At 45.1% G+C, this 23,925-nt stretch overlaps 1 protein-coding gene across 10 annotated transcripts in view; it reads left to right on the plus strand.

Annotated features, from left to right (window-relative positions):
- The first annotated feature begins 1,489 nt into the window (after window positions 1-1,489).
- Window positions 1,490-23,925, plus strand: part of LOC147061380 (dnaJ homolog subfamily C member 5-like) — a 44,903-nt gene continuing 22,467 nt past the window's right edge. Inside the window, exons 1-4 of one of the 10 annotated variants that reach the window (XM_085917785.1) lie at window positions 1,768-2,072; window positions 8,387-8,584; window positions 17,341-17,456; window positions 23,407-23,620. In XM_085917785.1, coding sequence (XP_085773911.1) covers window positions 17,350-17,456; window positions 23,407-23,620 — 321 coding nt within the window. In that variant the 5' untranslated portion in view covers window positions 1,768-2,072; window positions 8,387-8,584; window positions 17,341-17,349. The other 9 variants (XM_085917766.1, XM_085917774.1, XM_085917731.1 and 6 more) reach the window with 9 other exon arrangements.

Raw genomic sequence — 23,925 nt, forward strand, 5'->3', positions numbered from 1 at the left:
GGACTACTTGAGGCCTCTGACAGAGGAAGTCCAGTAGCCAGTTACAAAGGGAGGTACTGAGGCCCAGCTTGTCGAGTTTGCAAATGAGACGCTGCGGAACAATGGTGTTGAATGCAGAACTGAAGTCCACAAACAGCAATCTCACATACGAGTCCCTGTTCTCCTGGTGGGTGAGGGCAGAGTGGAGGGCAGAGCAGATGGCATCCTCAGAGGACCGATTGGGTCGGAAGGCAAACTGGAAGGGGTCAACGGTGGGGGGAAGAACAGATCTGACGTGCGCCAAGACAGGCCGTTCAAAGCACTTCATGATGATGGGAGTCAGTGCCACAGGGTGGTAGTCATTGAAGCAGGAAGGAGCAGGATTTTTCGGCACAGGTATGATGGTGGCAGCCTTGAAGCATGACGGGACGATGGCCTACTGCAGGGAAATGTTAAAGATGTCCATGAAGACATCCATCAGCTCCTCAGCGCAGTCCTTCAGCGCCCGTCCCGGGATGTTGTCCGGGCCCACCGCCTTACGGGTGTTGATAGCAGCAAGCGCCCTCCTCACGCTAACGGCAGAGAGGCACATTGGCTGCTCGTCCGGAGGGGGAGGGGTCTTCGGCGGGCAAGTGTCGTTCTGAGCGTCGAAGCGAGCAAAGAAGCGGTTCAGTTCGTTGCGCAGAGGGACGTTGCCCTCACAGGTCTGCGGCGCGGGCTTGTAGTCCGTGATGGTCTGTATGCCTCGCCACAGGCCCTGAGCATCCCTGCTGTCTTTGAAGTGGGCAGTAATCTTGGAAGAGAACGCCCTTTTCGCATCCTTGATGCCCCGGGACAGCTTCGCCCTTGATCATCTCGCGAGGTTCGACAACCGAATTTCGTCCGACAATCGAATACCGAATTGTTCGAGAACCGGGACGCTCGAAAACCGAGGTTCCACTGTAAGGAAAGAAACCGGTTGACAAATAACCCCTCCGCTCCCCGCGGTCAAAGAAATTGTGGGCTGATATTCAGATGAAAAAAGAAAATCTCCCTACTTTTCACACTAATAATAATAATAATAACAATAACAATAACAATAACAATAATAATAATAATAATAATCTCCCTATTGGAATGCCCACGACGTGGTCAAAGATGGTCGCTTTTTATTGAACTCAACAACTTGCACATTCATACACGAGCTGCTGGTGGCCACAACTCACACCCATCCGCTCCACACTCGCGCCCTCGTTCTGCATCATTTCCTGCCCAACCGAGCCCCCGCCCTCACACTTCCCATAATGCACAATAACAAACATTACACACATTTTCACACCCAAATGTGGCAACTATGATATTGAAAATTAAATCAACAGCCCGAGTACGTTTCCGTCGAAACATTTATGACATTTTTACGGATCTCAACGAGGCCCGAGGACCATCAACAGAGACGAGGGAGCCTACATGCTCTCTACCACCTGGAGCAGCATTTTGGAGAGGTGAAGGGACAGCAGAGAGCGTGACTCATCTGTCAAATCTGACAGGTGAGTCACGCCTTCATTCATCGATCAGCTGATAAAGACGCGTCACAATTACAGCAGTGACACTCTGATGAAGGCGGAAGTTCATGCCGAAACATGTCAGGTAATACAACCTAAAATACCCTGTTTGTGATAAAAGAACCAAAAAGTGATTGAAAAAAGGAAACAGAATGAACTTAGTACAACTATTTATGACATGGTTCAAAACCGTTAATATTAAATTGCACTGCACTATCTTTTATTTTGAAATTCATTCCACCACTTCCTGCCTGACAATGCTCGTGGAGTGTGGAGTGCATATAGGTCTGATAGTGCATGAGTGCAATCGAAGTATTACACTGAAAGAAGAATCATTTTCTGATCGCACCAGCTGGGTGGAGCGATCAAAAGCTTTTCGCACACTTCGCGGACACGGCACCGGTGTAAACAATAGCTGCTCACTCCTCGGATTTGGCGAAATCCTCCAGTCTCTGTTGGGATGAGGGGAGATATTTGAACACCCGCTTTGATTCGGACGGTGGGAGTACAGAGTGCTGAACACAGCGTTGTACGATTGGGCGTGATACATCGGTGAGTAGTACTAACTCTGTTAGCATGTACGCAAACACTGCTGGCGGTCGCCGATTTTGGATGAGAGCGCCAGCTAATACTAGCGGGCTAACCAGAACGCGGATAAAGTCGCTGGAGATAATCCAATCCAAAGAGCGCACCAACCGGCTGTGTGAGAGGCTCCAGACATTTTGATGCACTTTAAATGTCAATTAGATTCTCCTTAACTCGGCATATTTACGCGATTTGGTTTGATGATTGAAATAGAATTCTGGCTCTGTGAGATTGCCTGTGTACAATGCTAGCATTTAATGACAAACTGTCCAAGTGGATCACACATACAATACCTGCTTCTATTTTTAGTTGCACTCTTAATCTGAAACACCATTGATCAAGTACAGAAGCAAGCGATGTGACCAATGAGTTGTTGTCAACGTTTTTGTTTAAAAGTTCAATGATACCAATTTCTGTGCTGTGATTTAGTCCGTACAATATTTAATGATTTTTTTTATTTTTATTTTTACATATCGTGGAAGATCCACATTATTTTGCTTTTAAATTCATTTTCTTGTGTTTTTTGGAGTTTCCAAGATTGTAGAAAGGTGTAATATGAATCTCTAGGTGCTCCAGAAATACTTTTATGATCTGTTTGGGGGGCTATTTTTATTTATTTATTATTATTATTATTATTACTCTATTCTGTTATTTTCTATCCATTACATCACATCCGTTGGGGCGAGGGTGTTGACAAACTTTCGCAAATCCGCCAACTTTATTACTCGGAGAGACTTTTGTAGTCCAAAGAACTCAATGATGCCGAAGTGGAGAGATCAAAATGTTCCGTTGTTGGATGCATCAATCCACACAAATCAGAGAAGGATTCTCCGAAAGACTTCGTTTTGTTGATGGTTAAATTCCTTCAATCTATGGAAACGGCGGACACAGTAAAGGGGTAAGCTTGCGATGACGCAAAAATAATAAACTGTATTTCACTTTAATAATGTTGCGCGTATGCACTCGTTTTCATAGCATTAGCGTCAGTCTTTCTGCTCTCGCGCTATATTCTGACTGTATGCACTTGCTCCATTTTTGCTCCTCTTATTTGTTTGTTTATTTATATTTATTCGTCGCTCTTTATTCATTGTATGTGCCTTTTTGATTTTACTTTTTGTGTTGTTTTTTTTGGATGTTTTGTTAAATGTCTTGTCACCGTGGGATAGTGGGTAACGCGATTTCGATCTCTTTGTCTTGGCATGTGAAGTGATTGACAATAAGCTGACTTTGACTTTTGATTTTGAAGCTGTGCGCTCTATGTTTTATTATTGTGGGTATTTTTTGAGTAGTTGTATCACATGAATTGCATTGAAGGTGCTGTTTTATTGTTGGGGAACACAATAATGTGTTAAATGCATTCGTTAGCTTCCGCGCTAGCATGAGCTCACTTCGTAGGTTGACTGCAGTGCTTGTTTACAAGACGTGTTCTTAAATATTGTGAGGGGATTTATTTTGTTGCGCGTTATGTATGTATGGACGTATTCTGCCATTGACATCTTTTAATCAATCCAAAAGTTTGCGGCGCAAGTAAACGCTACCTCGGCTAGAAAAACTACAAATATGTCGACCGGTGTTGTGCCAAAGTATTTACCCCGGTGAAAATCTGTATCCCTGCCGCGGGAGCGCGCACACCTTGAGTGAAAAGCAGAAACCGATGCCTTACAGCGACAGCACTAACTTGTTTTCAATAAAAACATGAACACATGTTTGCGTCAGTAAATTAACATTTTTAGAAAGGGTTTATTTCATTTTATTTCTTTAAGTTCATTCGCATTCTGCTGTTGACGAGGTGCGTTCAAAGACCAATCGTACAGTTGAAAGACTTCACCAAAAACCAATGATAATTACATGAGTTCTTTGCATAAAACTCAATGCAAAGGAGCTCCACTTTTTGGGGAACATTACATGCTACAAGGAGTATATATTGCAATTCTTCATTGTGACCATCATTATCCATCCATCCATTTTCTGAACCGCTTTATCCCCACGGGGGTCGCGGGCGTGCTGGAGCCTATCCCAGCAGTCATCGAGCAGCAGGCGGGGGACACCCTGAACTGGTTGCCAGCCGATCGCAGGGCACACAGAGACGAACAACCATCCGCACTCGCACTCACACCTAGGAGCAATTTGGAGTGCTCAATCGGCCTATCAAGCATGTTTTTGAGATGTGGGAGGAAACCGGAGCACCCGGAGAAAACCCACACGGACACGGGGAGAACAAGCAATGGATGTCTCTCAACTTCTTTCGTCTTAACCCAGATAAAACTGAGATGTTGATAATTGGTCCAGCTCGTTATCAACATTTATTTAAGGAAACCACTATAACGACAGAGTGATAATGTAACTAATCTTGGGGTAATATTTGACCAAACGCTCTCCTTTCAAAACCACATTAAGAATATAACCAGAATTGTGTTTTTTCACCTTCGTAATATTGCTAAAATTCGCCCAATCCTCTCGACCGGTGATACGGAAATAATTATACATGCGTTTATCACGTTGTGCCTGGACTACTGGAATGCATTATTCTCTGGTCTTCCCAAGTCCAGCATCAAAAGTCTACAGTTAGTACAAAATGCTGCTGCAAGGCTGCTCTCACGGACAAGAAAATTTGATCAAATTCCCCCAATATTAGCCAACTTACTCTCACAGCAGCCTTATGAGACTAAGTACAGTTGGATTTGGTCCACAATTTGGGGAGCGGCAAAAGCCAGAGCCAATCATCTGTTATCCAATTTACTCACTGCGTGTTCGTTTTCTTTTTCAGTTTTAGGAAAAGACTAAGACACCAAAACAAAATTAGACTTACACGGGTTGGTTGAGTTCAATCACAATTCTTGTAAAGAAAAATCTGTTTCCAGGAAAGTACAATCCAGCGCTGGGCCTTTCGCACGATCATGCTCAAGAGCAGAACGTCTCCATTCAGAAAAGGCAACGTTCAAGGTTCTTTGGTCAGCTTATGTTCAGTTGCACATGCAGGCACGTTCGCAGGAGAGTTTGATTCCATGGGGTTGGGTGCTGATTATGGGTGATTTGGTGTGTTTGACTTGGTGGGGGCTGTTGTTTTCCTTCCCGCCTTGGCGATCACCTTTGGCCGGGCTCTTGGCTGTCTTCCTCCTGGCGTTCTCCCTCTGGCACCTCTGCTGGTTTTATTTCCAAGTGACCTTCTGTTAACATTTTCCTCTATTCTTGCACATACACTGTCGCACCTCGTCCATTTATCTTCCTTCCACTTTTGTCATTTTGTACGGACTTATGTGAAGTTTTGTGTGTGACATCATCAATTCGTTAATGTTCCCTATGCAAAGTTCTTACTCACCACTTACCATGCCTTTGTTTGTTTGTTCTTTTGACACTCCATGTATTTGCTAACTTTGTCAAATTCTTAGTTTAATCATGCTTCCAACCAATATGACGTCACATCAAGCATTAATCAAAACACAAGATATAATCAAGTACAGAACATTCTTAGACACCTTGAGCAGTGTCTGTGATTTAGAATAACATCAAGCATGCATTAAATAGTTCCTTAAGGGTCGTGATGCTATTCAAGCAATATATCAACAAACAATTGTTATTTCAAAGTGCAGTGAAATACATATCAAGTCAAGTTTTTATATAGCCCTAAATAACAAGCAGTCTCAAAGGGCTCTGTCCTCTGCATTTAACCCATCCCCATGTGATTTTGATCCATCCCCTGGGGGAGAGGGGAGCAGTGAGCAGCAGCAGCGCCGCGCCCGGGAATCATTTTTTTGGTGATCTAACCCCCCAATTCCAACCCTTAATGCTGAGTGCCAAGCAGGGAGGCAATGGGTTCCATTTTTATGGTCTTTGGTATGACCCGGCCGGGATTTGAACCCACAACCTTCCAGTCTCAGGGCGGACACTCTACTACTAGGCCACTGAGCTGGTAGTGGCTCATGATATCAGATCATGAAGTTATAAAAACCTATGTTATTACCATATATAAAATGTCTAGTTATGTCTTCTTTATCGATTTGGTGTGCAGGTATAATTATATGCTTAAAATGTTTCTTTTATTGATTTAATATGTGAAAATACTTGTCTGCTTCTGTACTTTATTCAATGAGGTTTGAGGATATCTGTTTTGGTAGCTAGGCAGGACTTTTTGTATTTTGACCCCATTCCTTCAGTATCTCCTCCCATTTTTGAAACAATGAGCCCTCGCCATCAACTGACATTTTGTTTTCAGGTAGTGTGGCAAATTTGAACAGGTTGCCCTCTTCCTAGGCAAAGTTACAAGGGGGGGGGGGGTACAAATTCTCACAGAAGCCCCGTGAGAATAGGTACCCCCTTCCCATTTTTGAAATGGTGAGCCCTAGCCATCTACTGACTTTTTCTTTGCCTTCCTGGGGGTCTTTTCAGGCAGTGTGGCAAATTTGAACAGGTTGTTCCCTTCCTAGGCAAAGTTACAAGGGGGGTACAAATTCTCGCAGCAGCTCTGTGAAAATAAGTGCTAACCAGTACCCTCCCATGCCGCACTATTCACAATGCAATAACACAGCCAAAAGCTGTTATTTTTATCACTGGGGTAAATGCTGTGCTGCCCTTGCAGAGTTGCTTATGTCAGGAAGACGACCTATAAATTGAAAGAACATATAGGCATAAAACAGTGACGTGCGGTGAGGTTCATGACTGGGCAGGCACTGATGTCTCACACGGACGCACGTACACACAGTAAAAATTTGTCCGACACCAAACAGTGTCACAAAAAAGGTTGGGGAACGCTGCTCGAGAGTAGTTTATTCATTATTTAATTTGAACTGTTTTAATTAAAATTCCATATCACCAGTCTTCACACATAAAAACACTCAATAAAGCACACTGCTCTGAAGTCCCGTTGTTCGAATCAAAACTTTTAACTCCGGAGTTAATTGTCCTTTACTGATGACCTCCTGCTTCGACCAAAATTCCATCGTTGAAAATCGTTTGAGTTTGGATATGTAATACCCCATTGTAAAACGAAATGTAAAAACGAAAAAAAAAAAAAAACGAATTTAAAACAAAATAAATGGATGACTGCTCCTCAGTTGTTCACTGTAAATTTGAACTGGAGATCACTTATTCTACAGGTCGGCGCATAAAGCATCCCGGGATCACTGCCATAAGGCTGGAGAACTTTTTTTCGTTGCCTCCGTTGGGTCTCTTTTTAAAGCCGTTGTGCTCATCCAAAGAAACACTACTTTACAGACAGATGACAAAAAACACTAGATGTTATATACGTGTACATCATCTTAACTAGGGGAATTACCGTTTTGGCCCGAATATAAGACAATGTTTTTTGCATTGAAATAAGACTGAAAAAGTGGGGATCGTCTTATATTTGGGGTCTAGACATTATACCCATTTTCACTTGTGCGCAGCGGTAAGTTAAAGGTAGCTGGTATTGACTGAGGATGTTGCTGTGATCGTGTGTGTCTTTGACACAAAGTGAGGATATACGTACATTTTATTGTTACTACTGACCAATGTTGTGCCGTTTGTCTGAAAGCGGTTTACTTCGTGTGCGTGCCGTTTGATTGACAGTTCCTGCACGCTCATAATCGACTATGTTGGTGTGGTCGTGTGCGTCTTTGACACAAAGTGAGTCTATATATTTTATTGTTACTACTGTCTACTGTTGTGCCGTTTGTCCGATCGCGGTTTGTTTCGGGTGCGTGCCGTTTGATTGACAGCTCCGGCGTGCTCCTTTACGTTTGCCTCGCATCGTACGAGTAGCCGTTACACAGCGGCACGGGGACCAACGGTCGCCAGCATATGTATTTTGTTGTCTTGATCGATGACTTATGTTTGGTGTGTTGCCGAGAGTATTTAATTTATGGTTATTTATTAATATTTTTTTGCCAATAATTCAGTAAAGCAATCAAAAGTGAACCACGTCTTCCCTCCTGTGTTCTGACCGACACCCGGGGGCGAAAAGAGCATAACCATCCGAGCCAACCCCCTATACAGTCCTCAGGCTCCCCAACAATAGTGTTAGCAGTTTGCATTATTTTATTGCAATGTTTTTCCTTATTCAGATTTGTTTCAAGACTACAGTTAGCAAACTTTGATGGTTAATGCAGTTATTGCAATTTTGTTGTTTTATCACAGTAGATTGGTTTATTTACAAATGTGATTGCACTTTACGTATTTAAATGTTCAGATATTAAGAAGGTGGTGGGTCTCATCACCGGTGGCGACGAGACTCAATACAGATCGGAGGTAGACCTTTTGGCCGCGTGGTGCAGAGATAGCAACCTTCTGCTGAACGTCAACAGGACCAAGGAGATTATCATTGACCTCCGGAAGGGTCACACCCACCACCTGCCGCTGACCGTCGACGGTGCTGTGGTGGAGGGAGTGAGCAGCACCAGATTCCTGGGGGTGCACATCAGTGAGGACCTCTCCTGGACCACCAACACTGCGTCGCTGGCGAAGAAAGCTCAGCGCCGCCTGTACTTTCTGCGGAAACTCAGGCAAGCAAGTGCTCCTCCCGCCATCATGACCACATTCTACCGTGGCGCTGTTGAGAGCGTCCTCTCCAGTTGTATCACTGTGTGGGGTGGTGGCTGCTCTGAGTACAACATGAAGGCCCTGCAGCGCATAGTGAACCCTGCAAGTAAAATCATCGGGGCTCCACTCCCCTCCCTGAAGGACGTTTACGCCTCCCGTCTCACCCGCAAGACGACCGCGATTGTGTGTGATGTGAGTCACCCCGCTCACTCTTTGTTTGAACTTCTGCCCTCTGGGAAGAGGTACAGATGCCTGCGCTCCCGCACCACCAGACTCAGAAACAGCTTCATACTCCAAGCTGTCCGGATCCTGAATTCCCTCCCTCCTCCACCCTCTGCTGCATGACGTCCTGTTCTTTTGCGCTATGATCTGACTGTCTGCTATTAGCACGCTTGCTCCATTTTGCTGCTCTTATTTGTCTATTTATTTATTTATTTATTGTTTATTTATTTGGGTTATTTGCTTATTACTTATTCGTTGCTCTTGTCTATTCGTTTTTACTCTTTGTGCTATTTGCCATTTTGCTGGTCTTATTTGTCTATTTATTTATTTATTGTTTATTTATTTGGGTTATTTGCTTATTACTTATTCGTTGCTCTTGTCTGTTCGTTTTTACTCTTTGTGCTATTTGATGTGAGTGTTGTGTACTGTGTCTAGTCACCGTGGGACGGTGGGAAACGTAATTTCAATCTCTTTGTGTGCCTTAACATGTGAAGAAATTGACAATAAAGCGGAGTTTGACTTTGACTTTAAATCCATCAATCAAATTCCTCGTCCTTTATGTCAACAACGCCGCGCGTGCGCCCAGAGATCTAATATATCACTTTATTTTAGCGTTGACCAGTACCAGGAAAGACGTGGGTTTGTATAACGACAACAATATTATCAAACCATCTGTGTCCCTCCAAATCATTAAATCCATCGATCAAATTCCTCGTCCTTTATGTCAAATCAAGTTTATTTGTATAGCCCTAAATCACAAGCAGTCTCAAAGGGCTTCACATAGACAAACAATTGACAATAATTCTCAAAGCATCCCTTGATCTCGAGCTCCCAAAAGGGCAAGTTTTTACTCAAAAAACCCCTACCAGGGGAAAAATCAGAAACCGCGAGAAGGGACCACAGATGGAAGGATCCCCCTTTCAGGATCACCAGGGTGCAATGGATGCAAAGAGGGCACATAAAATACATAATATGGAAATCAAAAAGTGTCTCAAAGGGCTTCACATAGACAAACTATTGACAATTATTCTCAAAGCATCCCCTGATCATCGAGCTCCCAAAAGGGCAAGGAAAAACTCAAAAAACACCTACCAGGGGAAAAATGAGAAACCTTGCGAAGGGACCACAGATGGAAGTATCCCCCTTTCAGGATCAACAGGCTGCAATGGCTGCAAAGAGGGCACATAAAATACATAATATGGAAATCAAAAAGTGGATGTCCAGGCCAAATCAAAGAGCTGTCGGAGGTGCCTTCGATCGTCCTGGCAGTGTCTTCGAGGAGCGTAGTCCGCTGCAGTTCCCTCATCCTGAATTTGGTCCACGAGAATCTAGATAGCCGCTTTAACTCATTGACTGTGTTGACATTCCCTTTAGCACATCATCATCTAGTGGATGCAAAACACAACCAAGTCAAGTCAAGTTTATTTGTATAGCCCTAAATCACAAGCAGTCTCAAAGGGCTTCACATAGACAATCAATTGACAATTATACTCAAAGCATCCCCTGATCTTGGGCTCCCAAAAGGGCAAGGAAAAACTCAAAAACCCCTACTAGGGGAAAATGAGAAACCTTGAGAAGGGACCACAGATGGAAGGATCCCCCTTTCAGGATCACCAGGCCGCAATGGATGCAAAGAGGGCACATAAAATACATAATATGGAAATCAAAAAGTGGATGTCCAGGCCAAAGCAAAGAGCTGTCTGAGGTGCCTTCGATTGTCCTGGCAGTGTCCTCTAGGAGGGTAATCCGCTGCTGTTCCCTCATGCTGAATTGGTCCACGAGAATCTAGATAGCTGCCGTCTGCTTGGGTGTCACCTAACCACCTCCCCAGCCGGGGAGGGGTGTGGGGAGTGGGGTCGGGGAGAGGGAGCAAAAACAAACTCCAGCCGAATCGGCTACTACAGGCTAATTAAAGGGCATATCATAGAAATACGTCTTTAAACGTGTCTTAAATGTTTCTACTGAGGTAGCAGTTATAATATCTATTGGTAGTGCATTCCAGAGCTCTGGAGCTCGAATAGAAAATGCTCTAGCCCCTGCAGACATTTTCTTGGCCCTCGGTGTCACTAAAAGACTAGCGTTTTGCGAACGAAGGTTACGAGACGGAACATATGGAACAACTAAGTCGACGAGATATGAAGGCGCTAAGCCATGCAATGATTTATAGGTTAATAGAAGAACCTTGAAGTCACATCTTAAATGGACCGGGAGCCAGTGTAAATTGGCTAATATTGGGGTAATGTGATCAAATTTTCTTGTCCGTGAGAGAAGCCTTGCAGCAGCATTTTGTACTAACTGTAGACTTTTGATGCTGGACTTGGGAAGACCAGAGAATAATGCATTTCAGTAGTCCAGGCGCAACGTGATAAATGCATGTATAATAATTTCCGCATCACCGGTCGAGAGGATTGGGTGAATCTTAGCAATATTACGAAGGTGAAAAAATGCTATTCTGGTTATATTCTGAATGTGCTTTTGAAAGGAGAGAGTTTGGTCAAATATTACTCCGAGATTAGTTATAGTATCACTCTGAGTGATAATACGGTTATCTATAGTTAAAGTGGTTTCCTTAAATAAATGGTGATAACGGGCTGGACCAATTATCAACATCTCAGTTTTATCTGGGTTCAGACGAAGGAAGTTCAGAGACATCCATTGCTTGATCTCCGCAAGGCATGCCTCAAGATTACAACAGTCCCGCGGATCTGTCATTGATAACGGCATATATAATTGGGTGTCATCCACGTAACATTGAAAACTAATATTATATTTACGTATTATGTCCCCAAGAGGAGTCATATAAATATTAAATAGAATTGGTCCTAGTGCTGATCCCTGTGGGACACCACACGTAACTTTATAGAGCTCAGAGGACGCATTGCCATGGACCACTCGGTGCGTCCTGTCTGATAGATACGAATGAAACCAGCCTAGTGCTGACCCCGAAATACCAACACAACTTTTAAGACGCTCTAATAAAATATCGAAGTCAACAGTGTCGAAGGCAGCACTAAGATCGAGTAGTAACAGAACCGATGAAGTGTTTGAATCCATAGCTATGAGGAGATCATTTGTCACTTTAGCAAGTGCTGTCTCAGTGGAATGATTAGCTCGAAAACCAGACTGAAAAGATTCATATCGATTATTAGCAACCATGTAATCAATAAGCTGCTGCGCTACTACCTTTTCAAGCAGTTTTGCTATGAATGGGAGATTTGAAACTGGCCTGTAGTTACTGAGACAGTCCGGGTCAAGATTTGGTCGCTTAAGTAGCGGTTTAATGATAGCTGTTTTAAAGGCTCTTGGCACTATCCCAGAGGAGACAGACAGATTAATTATATTTAAAACGGACGGTCCTAAGATTTGAAATAATTCTTTAAATAGTTTGGCTGGAAGCGGGTCAAGTAAACATGTTGTTTGTTTAGCCACACTAACTAATTGTGTAAGCCTTTCGAAGGACACGCTTTTAAAATTTGAGAGGGTTATTGCATGATCGTCAGCGCCGGTAATCGGCGGGCCCGACTGAGCGATCGGGATAGTCATCTTGATCTCATCCCTAATGGATTCAATCTTTCGAGCAAAGAATTTCATGAACTCGTCAGCCGAGTGAAAGGAGCTATCGGGGGTCGGCTGGCGTAGTGTTAGCTTTGCCACTGTATCAAACAGGTATTTAGGATTGTTCTTATTGAGATTAATGACCTGCGAAAAATAACTTTTTGCTAAGATAAGCGCATCTTTATATTTCAGGAGGCTGTCGCGCCATGCCTGATGGAAAACCTCAAGTTTGGTTAAACGCCATTTGCGCTCATGTTTTCTACTTAATTGCTTAAGAGAACGTGTTTCATCTATGAACCACGGAGTAGGCAATCTACGGCGAGATTTCAGACGTAGCGGCGCCACAGAGTCAATGGCCTTTAACAATGTAGCATTGAATTCATTTGTAAGATTATCAATAGAGCCAGTATATGAGGGAAATACGGTAGTTGCTGGTGGCAGTAGCCCAGATAGCGCAGTCGCAGTCATGGAGTTAATATTACGGCTGCTATAATTCTGATTGCTTTTTCGTCTTTGACTAGGAACTAAAATTTCAAATTTTATTAAGTAGTGATCAGACAAAACAGTAGTGTATGGCAGTACTGTTATATTAGAGGTTGCCAGTCCTCGGGATAATACCAAATCTAAGATATTTCCATTTTTATGCGTTGCTGCCTGTACGGCTTGCATAAAACCAAACGTATTAGTTAGAGTCTGAAATGTCGAAGTAAGAGGCTCTGACGGTAAATTCATGTGGATATTGAAATTGCCCATGATTATTATATTATCTCCATTTGTCACTAGATCAGCCACGAATTCTGAAAATTCATCCAGGAAGCCAGAGTAAGCCCCGGGTGGACGGTAAACAACAGCAAGACAAAATGATGGTAAAGCGGTGGAGACAGTCAGAACTTCAAATGTTTTAAATACGTTAATCGAACGAGGTGTAAATCTAAGATCGGAATTTGAGATGAGGGCAACACCCCCACCTTTTTTTCGAGGACGCGCCACATGCGAGCTCACAAAATTTGGAGGCGAGGCCTCATTAAGCGGTAGCAGTTCATTAGGTTTTAACCAGGTCTCGCAAAGACCTAATACATTTAGATTATGTTCCGTGATGAGGTCATTAACGAGAACTGCTTTCGTATGAAGCGATCTAATATTCATAAAACCGAGTTTAAGTGTAATCAGTCGATCAGGGTTTGCATCTATCAAAGGATTTTTAAACGAAATTAAAGTAAGATTGTGTTCTTTAGGCCTGACATCACCTCTCAATTGTTTATTAGCGCGGTGGGATGATACGACCGTAGGAATTTGATAGTAAATAGTTGGTACACATGTAATATTATCTGAAAGATGCACCGTATCATCAGCTATACCGGTCAGGATGGAGCGATTGGATTTGTCTACTACCTTAGTAGAAAGTGTGTTCACATGTACTGTAGCACTATTCAAACTGTGACGCTCTAGACTAGACAAGGAGCTATGTGCATCCTGGAAGTCTAGCCTAGCGATAGTTAACTTTAACTTAACTGACTCCAAACCCATCCTGACTGGTGGTCTAGTCACCTGTGCTCCGGCCTGCTCTAAGTGGCTCAAACAGTAATCTATATTCCTAGAAAGAGTGAAGAAAGAGGACCAGTTATCTATGAAATAGAGTCCCTGCTTTTTACAGAACCCAGCCATCCATCGATTAAGGGAGACTAATCTACTAAACCTCTCATCAGAGCCTCTCCCAGGCAGGGGGCCAGAGACAAACATTCGATGCTGACTCATCTTTCTGGCGAGATCACAAGTCCTCGCTATGTTTCTCTTTGTGATCTCAGATTGCCTCATCCTAACATCATTGGCGCCGACGTGTATCACTATATCTGAGTAGCCAGTGTTGTCGGAACTACGCTGTTGACTAGTCCTATTGCGAGTCAGCTCCCTAAGATTCGCTTCTATGTCGGGTACTCTGCCCCCAGGAATACACATTACCGTGGCTGGATTTTTAAGCGTGATATTTCAGGTGATGGAGTCACCTATGACCAAGGTGCGAAAGCCAGTAGACTGAGATGATTTTGGACGGCTATGCGTCTTACCTGGCTCATTACGATTAGCAAGCCGCTTAGGGCTAATGCTAACGGGGCTAGCGGGCTGACTACAGTCTGCGACTGTGTCCGCCACATCTACTGTTATCGCACTATTCTGCTCTAACTGGCGGACACGTCCCTCTAGCAGGGACAACCTCTCTAACAGAAGGGTGCAGTTGGTGCACGAAGCAGTACAAACCTCTTGTTCCGCAGCCATACTTACGTGTTTTATATATATATATATATATATATATATATATATATATATATATATATATATATATATATATATATATATGTGTGTATATATATGTGTGTGTGTATAGATATATATGTGTTTGTGTGCGTGCGTATGTATGTATGTATGTATGTATGTATGTATGTATGTATGTATGTATGTATGTATGTATGTATGTATGTATGTATGTATGTAATTATGTGTGTGTGTGTTTGTGTGTATGTATGTGTGTATGTATGTATGTATGTATGTATGTATGTATGTATGTATGTATGTATGTATGTATATCGTAATTTTTGGACTACAAGTCGCGTTTTTTGTCATAGTTTGGGTGGGGGGGCGACTTATACTCAGGAGCGACTTATATGTGATTTTTTTTTCACAAATTTTCAAAATTCATAAATCTGTGATGTAGTGGAACTGCAATAAAGTAACCGCGATGTAGCAAGGGATTACTGTCATTTGAACTGCAAGTGACGTCACCCGTGCCACGCGGCGGTTGTTTACATAAAGGGCAAAGGATTCGATCACGGGATGACGAAGATTATGAAGGGCCCCACGTACTAACGGCATCATGAGCGGCTTTGTTTGTAAGTGACACAGAGGACGAAGAGTTTGAAGGATTTAATGATTTGGAGTGACACAGAAGGTTTGAAAAACTATTATGGCTTTTATGCACGCCCGGTCCTTCTCGACGGGAGCTCTCTTTCACCTACCTCCGTGGATGGAAGTCGGGGGCCGGCGCTCAGCCGGTTGGCTGTCCGGGGACGGTGGATGGGGCTCGAACATGGCTTTTACGCACGCACGCTCCTATTCTATGGAGCTCTCTTCCACTTCTGTGGATGGAAGTCGGTGGCCGGCGCATACCGTATCGTTTAGCCTGTTGTTGCTGGTTCATGACTGTTCTTGGTGTTGGATTTTGACAAATAAATTTGCCCCAAAAGTGCGACTTATACTTCGGTGCGACTTGTATATGTTTTTTTTCACTTTATTGTGCATTTTATGGCTGGTGCGACTTATACTCCGGAGCGACTTATAGTCTGAAAATGATATATATGGTATGGTATGGTATGGTATGGTATGGTATGGTATATATATATATATATATATATATATATATATATATATATATATATATATATATATATATATATATATATATATATATATATACACACACACAGTAATCCCTTGTTTATCGCGGATAATTGATTACAAAATCACCCACAATAAGTGAAATAACAATTTCTGGATAACAAGGTACAACATTGTAAATATGTTTTTAGAACTCAGTTTATGATAATAATTTTTACGCACTGCAATTGTCTGGGCACTCCCTGCCTTCTGCTGGCGTGTGGGCAACTTTCGTCCCATAATTCCCCAAATAAGAAGCTTTATTTTGATATATATATTTTTTTTTAATCTGGAAAAAAAATCCGTGATGTAGTGAAACCGCAATAAACAAACCGCAAGGGATTACTGTGACACACCATACTTTCCAGAAGCATGAATGCAGTTGGGCGTCACAATGGTTTAAAACGTGCTAAACAACACCAACTAACGTCGATTTCCAAAGCTTTGTCCGAGAACCAAGGCAAAGATTTCCTGACATTTTGCGTCAAACCTAATTTGTAGAGTACCAAGAAAGTTGACTTCTGGGATTCCACTGTATACCATAGGTCCTCTAGCTTGAAGAAAGTCAATTTGACTTAAACATAGACTAGAGAGAGTGTTAAGGGGTTTTCCTTGTAAGATGTCCATTTCCAAAACTTTGCAAAAGAAAAAGATAAACCATCCTCACCTGTAAATATTGTGTATTTTGTTTGGTACAGTCGAACCCCGTTACTCGACGGTAACTCATTTCAGAAGGGGTGTTGTGAAGCAAAGCAGTAAACCGTCCTCACCTGTAAATATTGTGTATTTTTGCTTAAAAAACTACATATAGCCACAAAAAAAAGTACATTACAGTAAAAGCTTAGAGCCTTATGCCGTATGCAGCGCTTGACGCGTAACATTGAAAACACAAATACCGAGGTCGAAATAAATTAAACATGACTATGTAAAGACGATTTAAACACAAATCCGGGAATAATGTCCCATAGGTGTATCAATTGGAACAAAAGAATGGTCATTGTTTACAAATACAGGAGCTCTCTTTTTACACGGTTGTTATTGTGTGAACTCAACTCTTCAGCATGAACTCCTGTGACCTTGTGGTCTCACTGGTGCAGCTTTCCGGACACCACCGCACACAACTGCAGTTGGCCGTGACATAACCTCTAATTTAATCATCAACTGTAAGCGTGTTGCTATGTTTGACTGCATTTGCTGTGCAGCACCTAGTTTTGCCCCTTACTCCCTCACTCCACGAAATGATTATCATTGGCTGGCTATAGCTGTTGATTAAAGCCAAACAAAGTAGGAATGTGGTTGGTTGGCTGGTTCGTTGGTTGGTCGGTTGGTTGGTTGGTTGGTTGGTTGGTTGAACTAATTTACATGCAACATAAGCGTGGCAAGGTAACATGACTGATATCCTAATTTGGAACTTAATATCTTAAATATTCGTATCTCGCTGATGATATGATGATAATGCATCACCCAGCAGCTGGGAGTTCGAACTTGAAGTCTCAAACTTATTTTTGTGTCATAGGTGGAAGCAATGGAGCAGCAGCGACAGAGAGCGCTATCCACATCAGGAGAATCATTGTATGCTGTGCTTGGAGTGAACAAGAACGCTACCTCAGAAGAAATAAAGAAATGTTACAGGTGATCTATTTGTGTCGAGGGAGAATTGATTCTTTGTCATTGACATAACCCAACAGTGGGAAAGTGTCTGTACAATATTCCCCCATTATATTGTTGTATACCTTGTTTGTGCCCCTGCTGTTTTTTCCCTTTCATTCATCTTCCATCTTCTAATTAACCTCACAAGGGCCGCGTGCTGGAGCCTATCCCAGCAGTTTTGGGTGACAAGTGTGACCCAAAATGTTTGGAGATCATCTTGGGTTATTTGAGAGAGAGAGAAAACGCGTCTTAAGTGCTAAGACCCTGTTGGGTCTAAATATCATCAGACAACATTTCATGCTAGAACAAAGAGGAGAAGACAACCAGGATGAGTTTACTCGCGAGGAGAACGATAGAGAAAGGAAGCTCAGTTACAATCTCCACCAATTCTGAGTTCTTCCTCCACGTGCTCCTCTTTTTAATGTCTTGGTTGCCCTGGTTACAGAGGCGTTGCTACACTAAAGGGAGGGGAGATAGTGGCTGTAGCAACGCTGATTAGCTAAGGAATGTAGTGTAGTGTGATCTAGCACTCGTTGGCCTTTGACCCCCGCATTGGGACTGCAGAGTCTGCTTTCTTCCCCCAACCAGTTGTCCTCTCCATGAGTGGCCGACTCCTCCTGACTGTGATCAGATAACTTGAAGCACGTTGAATGTCGCTTACCTGTGGAACAATGCAACTAAACCCTTGCTAAGTTTATCTTCTTAGTAAACTAACACAACACATAATAATAATAATATCTAACCCTACTTAAACATTTCAACACATATTAAGTAAATGTAAGGTAACTGGTATACAGTTCCTTAAACGAACATTGAGTAAATATGGGATAACTTTAATGTGACTACTTCAAACTGTATATATCCAGTTTCTATCATCTACAATCTATGAATCAAAGCTACAGTTAACTAAAAGGAATGAAGTCCCTAAACAAGGAACATCTCGCAAGCAAAGAAGACCTGCTCATTGTCATTGAAGACTTCTTACAAAACAAACACAAAAGGACAGGAAGGAACCATAAAGCTGACGGGGATCAATAGACCTTCTTTAAACTAAATACAGAGTATTTAGTTTAAAGGAGAGTCGTAAACTCGTAAAACATAAGCCCCCCTGGTCTGGCAGGCCAAGGCTTTCCCGAGGTTACTCCAACAGACCCTAAAATGGTCGCCAGCCAATTGCAGGACACGAATAGACGAACAAACATTCATACCCACATTCACACCTACAGACAAGATGGAGTGGTCAGTCTTCCTAACATGCATGTTTTTGAAATGTGGGAAGAACCTGGAGAAAACCCACGCAAGCACGTGAACAACCTGCAAACTCCACACAGCGAGGCTGGAGCCGGAATCGAACCCTGAATTATAAGGCAAACCTGGTAACCAGTGACCACCTTGCTGCCTCGTTTTTTTTCTTGTTCATTTATTTTTTAAAATTATTTTAATGCCAGCCATTTAAAAAAACAGAACCTATCAATTGACCGCCAATTTAGAGCATTATGACTGATCTTTTTAAGTCTCACAGATTTCGGGTTTTAGGACTATGACAGGAGTAGGCAAGCCCAGACTTAGAGATGCGCTGTTCTGCCTGTTTTGAAGTATCCTTCTTTAATACACGTGATTCAAATGTTCATGGTCGTCATCTGACTTCCTGATTGGAGCTCGCGTGAGGACGCTGGCGCACCTTGGCTGCTCGCTGCTCCGAGCTTCATCCACCTAGGCTACAGCTTCAGAAACCCCTGCGGGATCTGCGTGTGCTGGCTGGACTTTACCGGCATGGGAGCCGTTGACCCCCTCCGTGAGTCGTCACCTTATCGTGGTGGAGGGGTTTGCGTACCCCTATGATCTAGGAGCCATGTTGTCTGGGGCTTCATGCCCCTGGTAGGGTCACCCATGGCAGAAGGGTCCTAGGTGAGGGGCCAGACAAAGCATGGCTCAGAAGACCCCTAATGATGAATACAATATATGGATGTCGTTTTCCCTCGCCCGGACGCGGGTCACCGGGGCCCCTCTCTGGAGCCAGGCCTGGAGGTGGGGCTCGAAGGCGAGCGCCTGGTGGCCGGGCCTTCGCTCATGGGGTCCGGTCGGGCATAGCCCGAAAAGAAAACGTGGGTCCCCCTTCCAATGGGCTCACCACCTATAGGAGGGGCCAAAGGGGTCGGGTGCATAGTGAGCTGGGCGGCGGCCAAAGGCGGGGACCTTGGCGGTCCGATCCCCGGCTGCAGAGGCTGGCTCTAGGGACATGGAATGTCACCTCTCTGGCTGGAAAGGAGCCCGAGCTGGTGTGTGAGGCAGAAAGGTTCCGACTAGACATAGTCGGACTTGCCTCCACACATAGTTTGGGCTCTGGTACAAGCCCTCTCGAGAGGGGCTGGACTCTCTTCCACTCTGGAGTTGCCCACGGTGAGAGGCGTCGAGCAGGTGTTGGCATACTTATTGCCCCCCGGCTGGGCGCCTGCACATTGGGGTTCACCCCGGTGAGCGAGAGGGTAGCCTCCCTCCGCCTTCGGGTGGGGGGACGGGTCCTGACTGTTGTTTGTGTCTATGCACCGAACGGCAGCTCAGAGTACCCATCCTTCTTAGAGTCCCTGGAGGAAGTGCTGGAGAGCGCTCCTTCTGGGGACTCCATCGTTCTACTGGGTGACTTCAATGCTCACGTAGGCAATGACAGTGAGACCTGGAAGGACGTGATTGGGAGGAACGGCCCCCCCGATCTGAACCCAAGCGGTGTTCTATTATTGGAATTCTGTGCTCGACACGGATTTTCTATAATGAACACCATGTTCAAGCATAAGGGTGTCCATGTGTGCACTTGGCACCAGGACACCCTAGGTCGCAGTTCGTTGATCGACCTTGTAGTCGTGTCATCAGATTTGCGGCCGCATGTTTTGAACACTCGAGTGAAGAGAGGGGCGGAGCTGTCAACTGATCACCACCTGGTGGTGGGTTGGCTCCGATGGTGGGGGAAGATGCCGGTCCGACCTGGCAGAGCCAAACGCTCTGTGAGGGTCTGCTGGGAACGTCTGGCAGAATCCCCTGTCAGGAAGAGCTTCAACTCCCACCTCTGGCAGAGCTTTTCCCACGTCCCGGGGGAGGCGGGGGACATTGAGTCCGAGTGGACCTTGTTCCGCGCCTCCATTGTTGAGGCAGCCGACCGGAGCTGTGGCCGTAAGGTTGTTGGTGCCTGTCGTGGCGGACACCGGCGGTAAGGGATGCCGTCAAGCTGAAGAAGGAGTCCTATAGGGCCTTTTTGGCCTGCGGGACTCCGGAGGCAGCTGACAGGTACCGGATGGCCAAGCGGAACGCGGCTTCAGCGGTTGCTGAGGCAAAAACTCGGGCGTGGGAGGAGTTTGGCGAGGCCATGGAGAATGACTTCCGGACCGCTTCGAGGAAATTCTGGTCCACCATCTGGCGTCTCAGGAGGGGGAAACAGTGCGCGGTCAACACTGTTTACAGTGGAGATGGTGTGCCGCTGACCTCGACTCGGGATGTCGTGAGTCGGTGGGGGGAATACTTCGAAGACCTCCTCAATTCCACCGACACGCCTTCCATTGTGGAAGCAGGGCCTGGGGACTCTGAGGCGGACTCTCCAATCTCGGAGGTCGAAGTCACTGAGGTAGTTAAAAAACTGGCAGGGCCCCGGGGGTGGATGAGATCCGCCCGGAGTTCTTAAAGGCTCTGGATGTTGTGGGGCTGTCATGGCTGACACGCCTTTACAGCATTGCGTGGACATCGGGGACGGTGCCTCTGGATTCGCAGACTGGGGTGGTGGTTCCCCTCTTTAAGAAGGGGGAGCGGAGAGTGTGTTCCAATTACAGGGGAATCACACTCCTCAGCCTCCCTGGTAAGTTCTATTCAGGGGTGCTGGAGAGGAGGATCCGTCGGGAGGTCGGACCTCGGATTCAGGAGGAGCAGTGTGGCTTTCGTCCTGGCCGTGGAACAGTGGACCAGCTCTACACCCTCGGCAGGATCCTCGAGGGTGCATGGGAGTTCGCCCAACCAGTCCACATGTGTTTTGTGGACTTGGAGAAGGCGTTCGACCGTGTCCCTCGGGAGGTTCTCTGGAGGGTGCTTCGGGAGTACGGGGTGCCAAGCCAACTCATAAGGGCGGTTCGGTCCCTGTATCACCGATGCCAGAGTTTGGTCCGCATTTACGGCAGTAAGTCGGATTCGTTCCCAGTGAGGGTTGGACTCCGCCAAGGCTGCCCTTTGTCACCGATTGTTCATAATTTTTATGGACAGAATTTCTAGGCGCAGCCGAGGGGTTGAGGGGGTCCGGTTTGGGGACCTCAGCATCGCGTCACTGCTTTTTGCAGATGACGTGGTGCTGTTGGCTTCTTCAGTCCGTGATCTCCAGCTCTCACTGGAGCGGTTCGCAGCCGAGTGTGAAGCGGTCGGGATGAGGGTCAGCACCTCCAAATCCGAGTCCATGGTCCTCGGTCGGAAAAGGGTGGAATGCCCTCTCCGGATCGGGGATGAGATTCTGCCCCAAGTGGAGGAGTTCAAGTATCTTGGGGTCTTGTTCACGAGTGAGGGCAGGATGGAGCGCGAGATCGACAGGCGGATCGGTGCAGCGTCGGCAGTAATGCGGACTCTGTACCGGTCCGTCGTGGTGAAGAGAGAGCTGAGTCAAATGGCAAAGCTCTCGATTTACTGGTCGATTTACGCTCCTACCCTCACCTATGGTCACGAGCTATGGGTCGTGACCGAAAGAACGAGATCCAGGATACAAGCGGCTGAAATGAGTTTCCTCCGCAGGGTGTCCGGGCTCTCCCTTAGAGATAGGGTGAGAAGCTCGGTCATCCGGGAGAGACTCGGAGTAGAGCCGCTGCTCCTCCACGTTGAGAGGAGCCAGATGAGGTGGCTCGGGCATCTCATCAGGATGCCTCCTGGACGCCTCCCTGGGGAGGTATTCCGGGCATGTCCCACCGGTAGGAGACCCCGGGGTCGACCCAGGACGCGGTGGAGAGACTACGTCTCTCGGCTGGCCTGGGAACGCCTTGGGATCCCCCGGGATGAGCTGGAGGAAGTGGCTGGGGAGAGGGAGGTCTGGGAATCCCTCCTAAAGCTGCTGCCCCCGCGACCCGACCCCGGATATGCGGAAGAAGATGAAGGTGAAGTTGATGAAGGGAGCCGTTGACGCTACCTAGACACGGGTGGGCGCCTTGGCGCCCCTGCATTGCCGGCGCTTCCACGCTGGGTGCTGCCGGGGCTGGCCCCGGCGCGCCACCATCGAGATCGCTGTTGCTGCTCACCCTTCTTCACCATCTGGCTTTCGGCTGCGACAAATGCCTCCACTCATCTCTGGGATCTGCCACTTCTCAGCATCTGTCATGGTTCTCCATTACACGCTGGCCGAGCTTCGCTGGCTTGTTCCCACACTTCCACCTTTTTGAGCTGTACATAAAGGAGTGTACTTGTAGTGCTACACTTCAAGTAAAAAACCTGTAAACTAAACTGTGGACTCCAATTATAAAACAAGAATGCTTGTAGTACCTTGAATGAGTATACAAAAACATGAAAAATGTGATAGGTTCCTATTTAGTCTGGAAAAAATATCAAATTAGTACAGTAGTAAACAGTACATAGCTTGCAGTACATTTATATCCTTGAGTATACGTAGTAAAGTATGCTTCATACATACTACTTTTTTGTAAGGGTAGGAGTGCCATTTACTTTATAACAATCCTTGATTTTAAACAACAAAAATTTAATCATATTCGTAAGCCCTAATTCAAATAATTTCACAATAGCTTTCTCCAGGAACTGTAGTGCCGCTGTTTCAAACCCTGGACCCATCAATCACAACATGGTTGTGATTTGGTTTGCAGGATTTTTTATTTTCAGTAGCAGCTGCAAGTAAGTCATCTGAACTACTACAGTGCCCAAGAAAGCAAAGAATTGTACTGACTTTTACTCTTCATATTTGTTGCAGGAAACTGGCGTTAAAGTTTCACCCAGATAAGAATCCAGACAATCCAGAGGCTGGTGAGAGATTCAAAGAGATAAACAATGCGCATTCCATTTTGAGCGACAGCACCAAGAAGAACATATATGACAAGTATGGCTCGCTGGGCCTCTATGTGGCCGAGCAGTTTGGAGAGGAGAACGTCAACACTTACTTTGTTCTGTCCAGTTGGTGGGCCAAGGTAAGACTTCATTTAATCTTTGCAGGATGCACGCTCCCCATTCAACTCCTTGCCAATGATGAGGTGAAATGGGGAGTGTTGAGATAAATATTTCTAATGCTTGCCAATGTGCCTGTCAAAAATGTACTGGAGAACCTGGCTACAAAGTATAAAACTCTGTATAAAAAAAAAAAAAATCCGTATGCATATTGCGTACAGCACAGGTGTCAAACTCAAGGCCCGGGAGCCAGATACGGCCCGCCACATGATTTTATGTGGCCCGCAAAGACAAATTCGTGTGTCATTACTATAATTGCAAATTGTCT

This window comes from Syngnathus leptorhynchus, chromosome 1, assembly GCF_054491065.1.
Source record: "Syngnathus leptorhynchus isolate UIUO chromosome 1, UIUO_Slep, whole genome shotgun sequence".
Taxonomy (NCBI): domain Eukaryota; kingdom Metazoa; phylum Chordata; class Actinopteri; order Syngnathiformes; family Syngnathidae; genus Syngnathus; species Syngnathus leptorhynchus.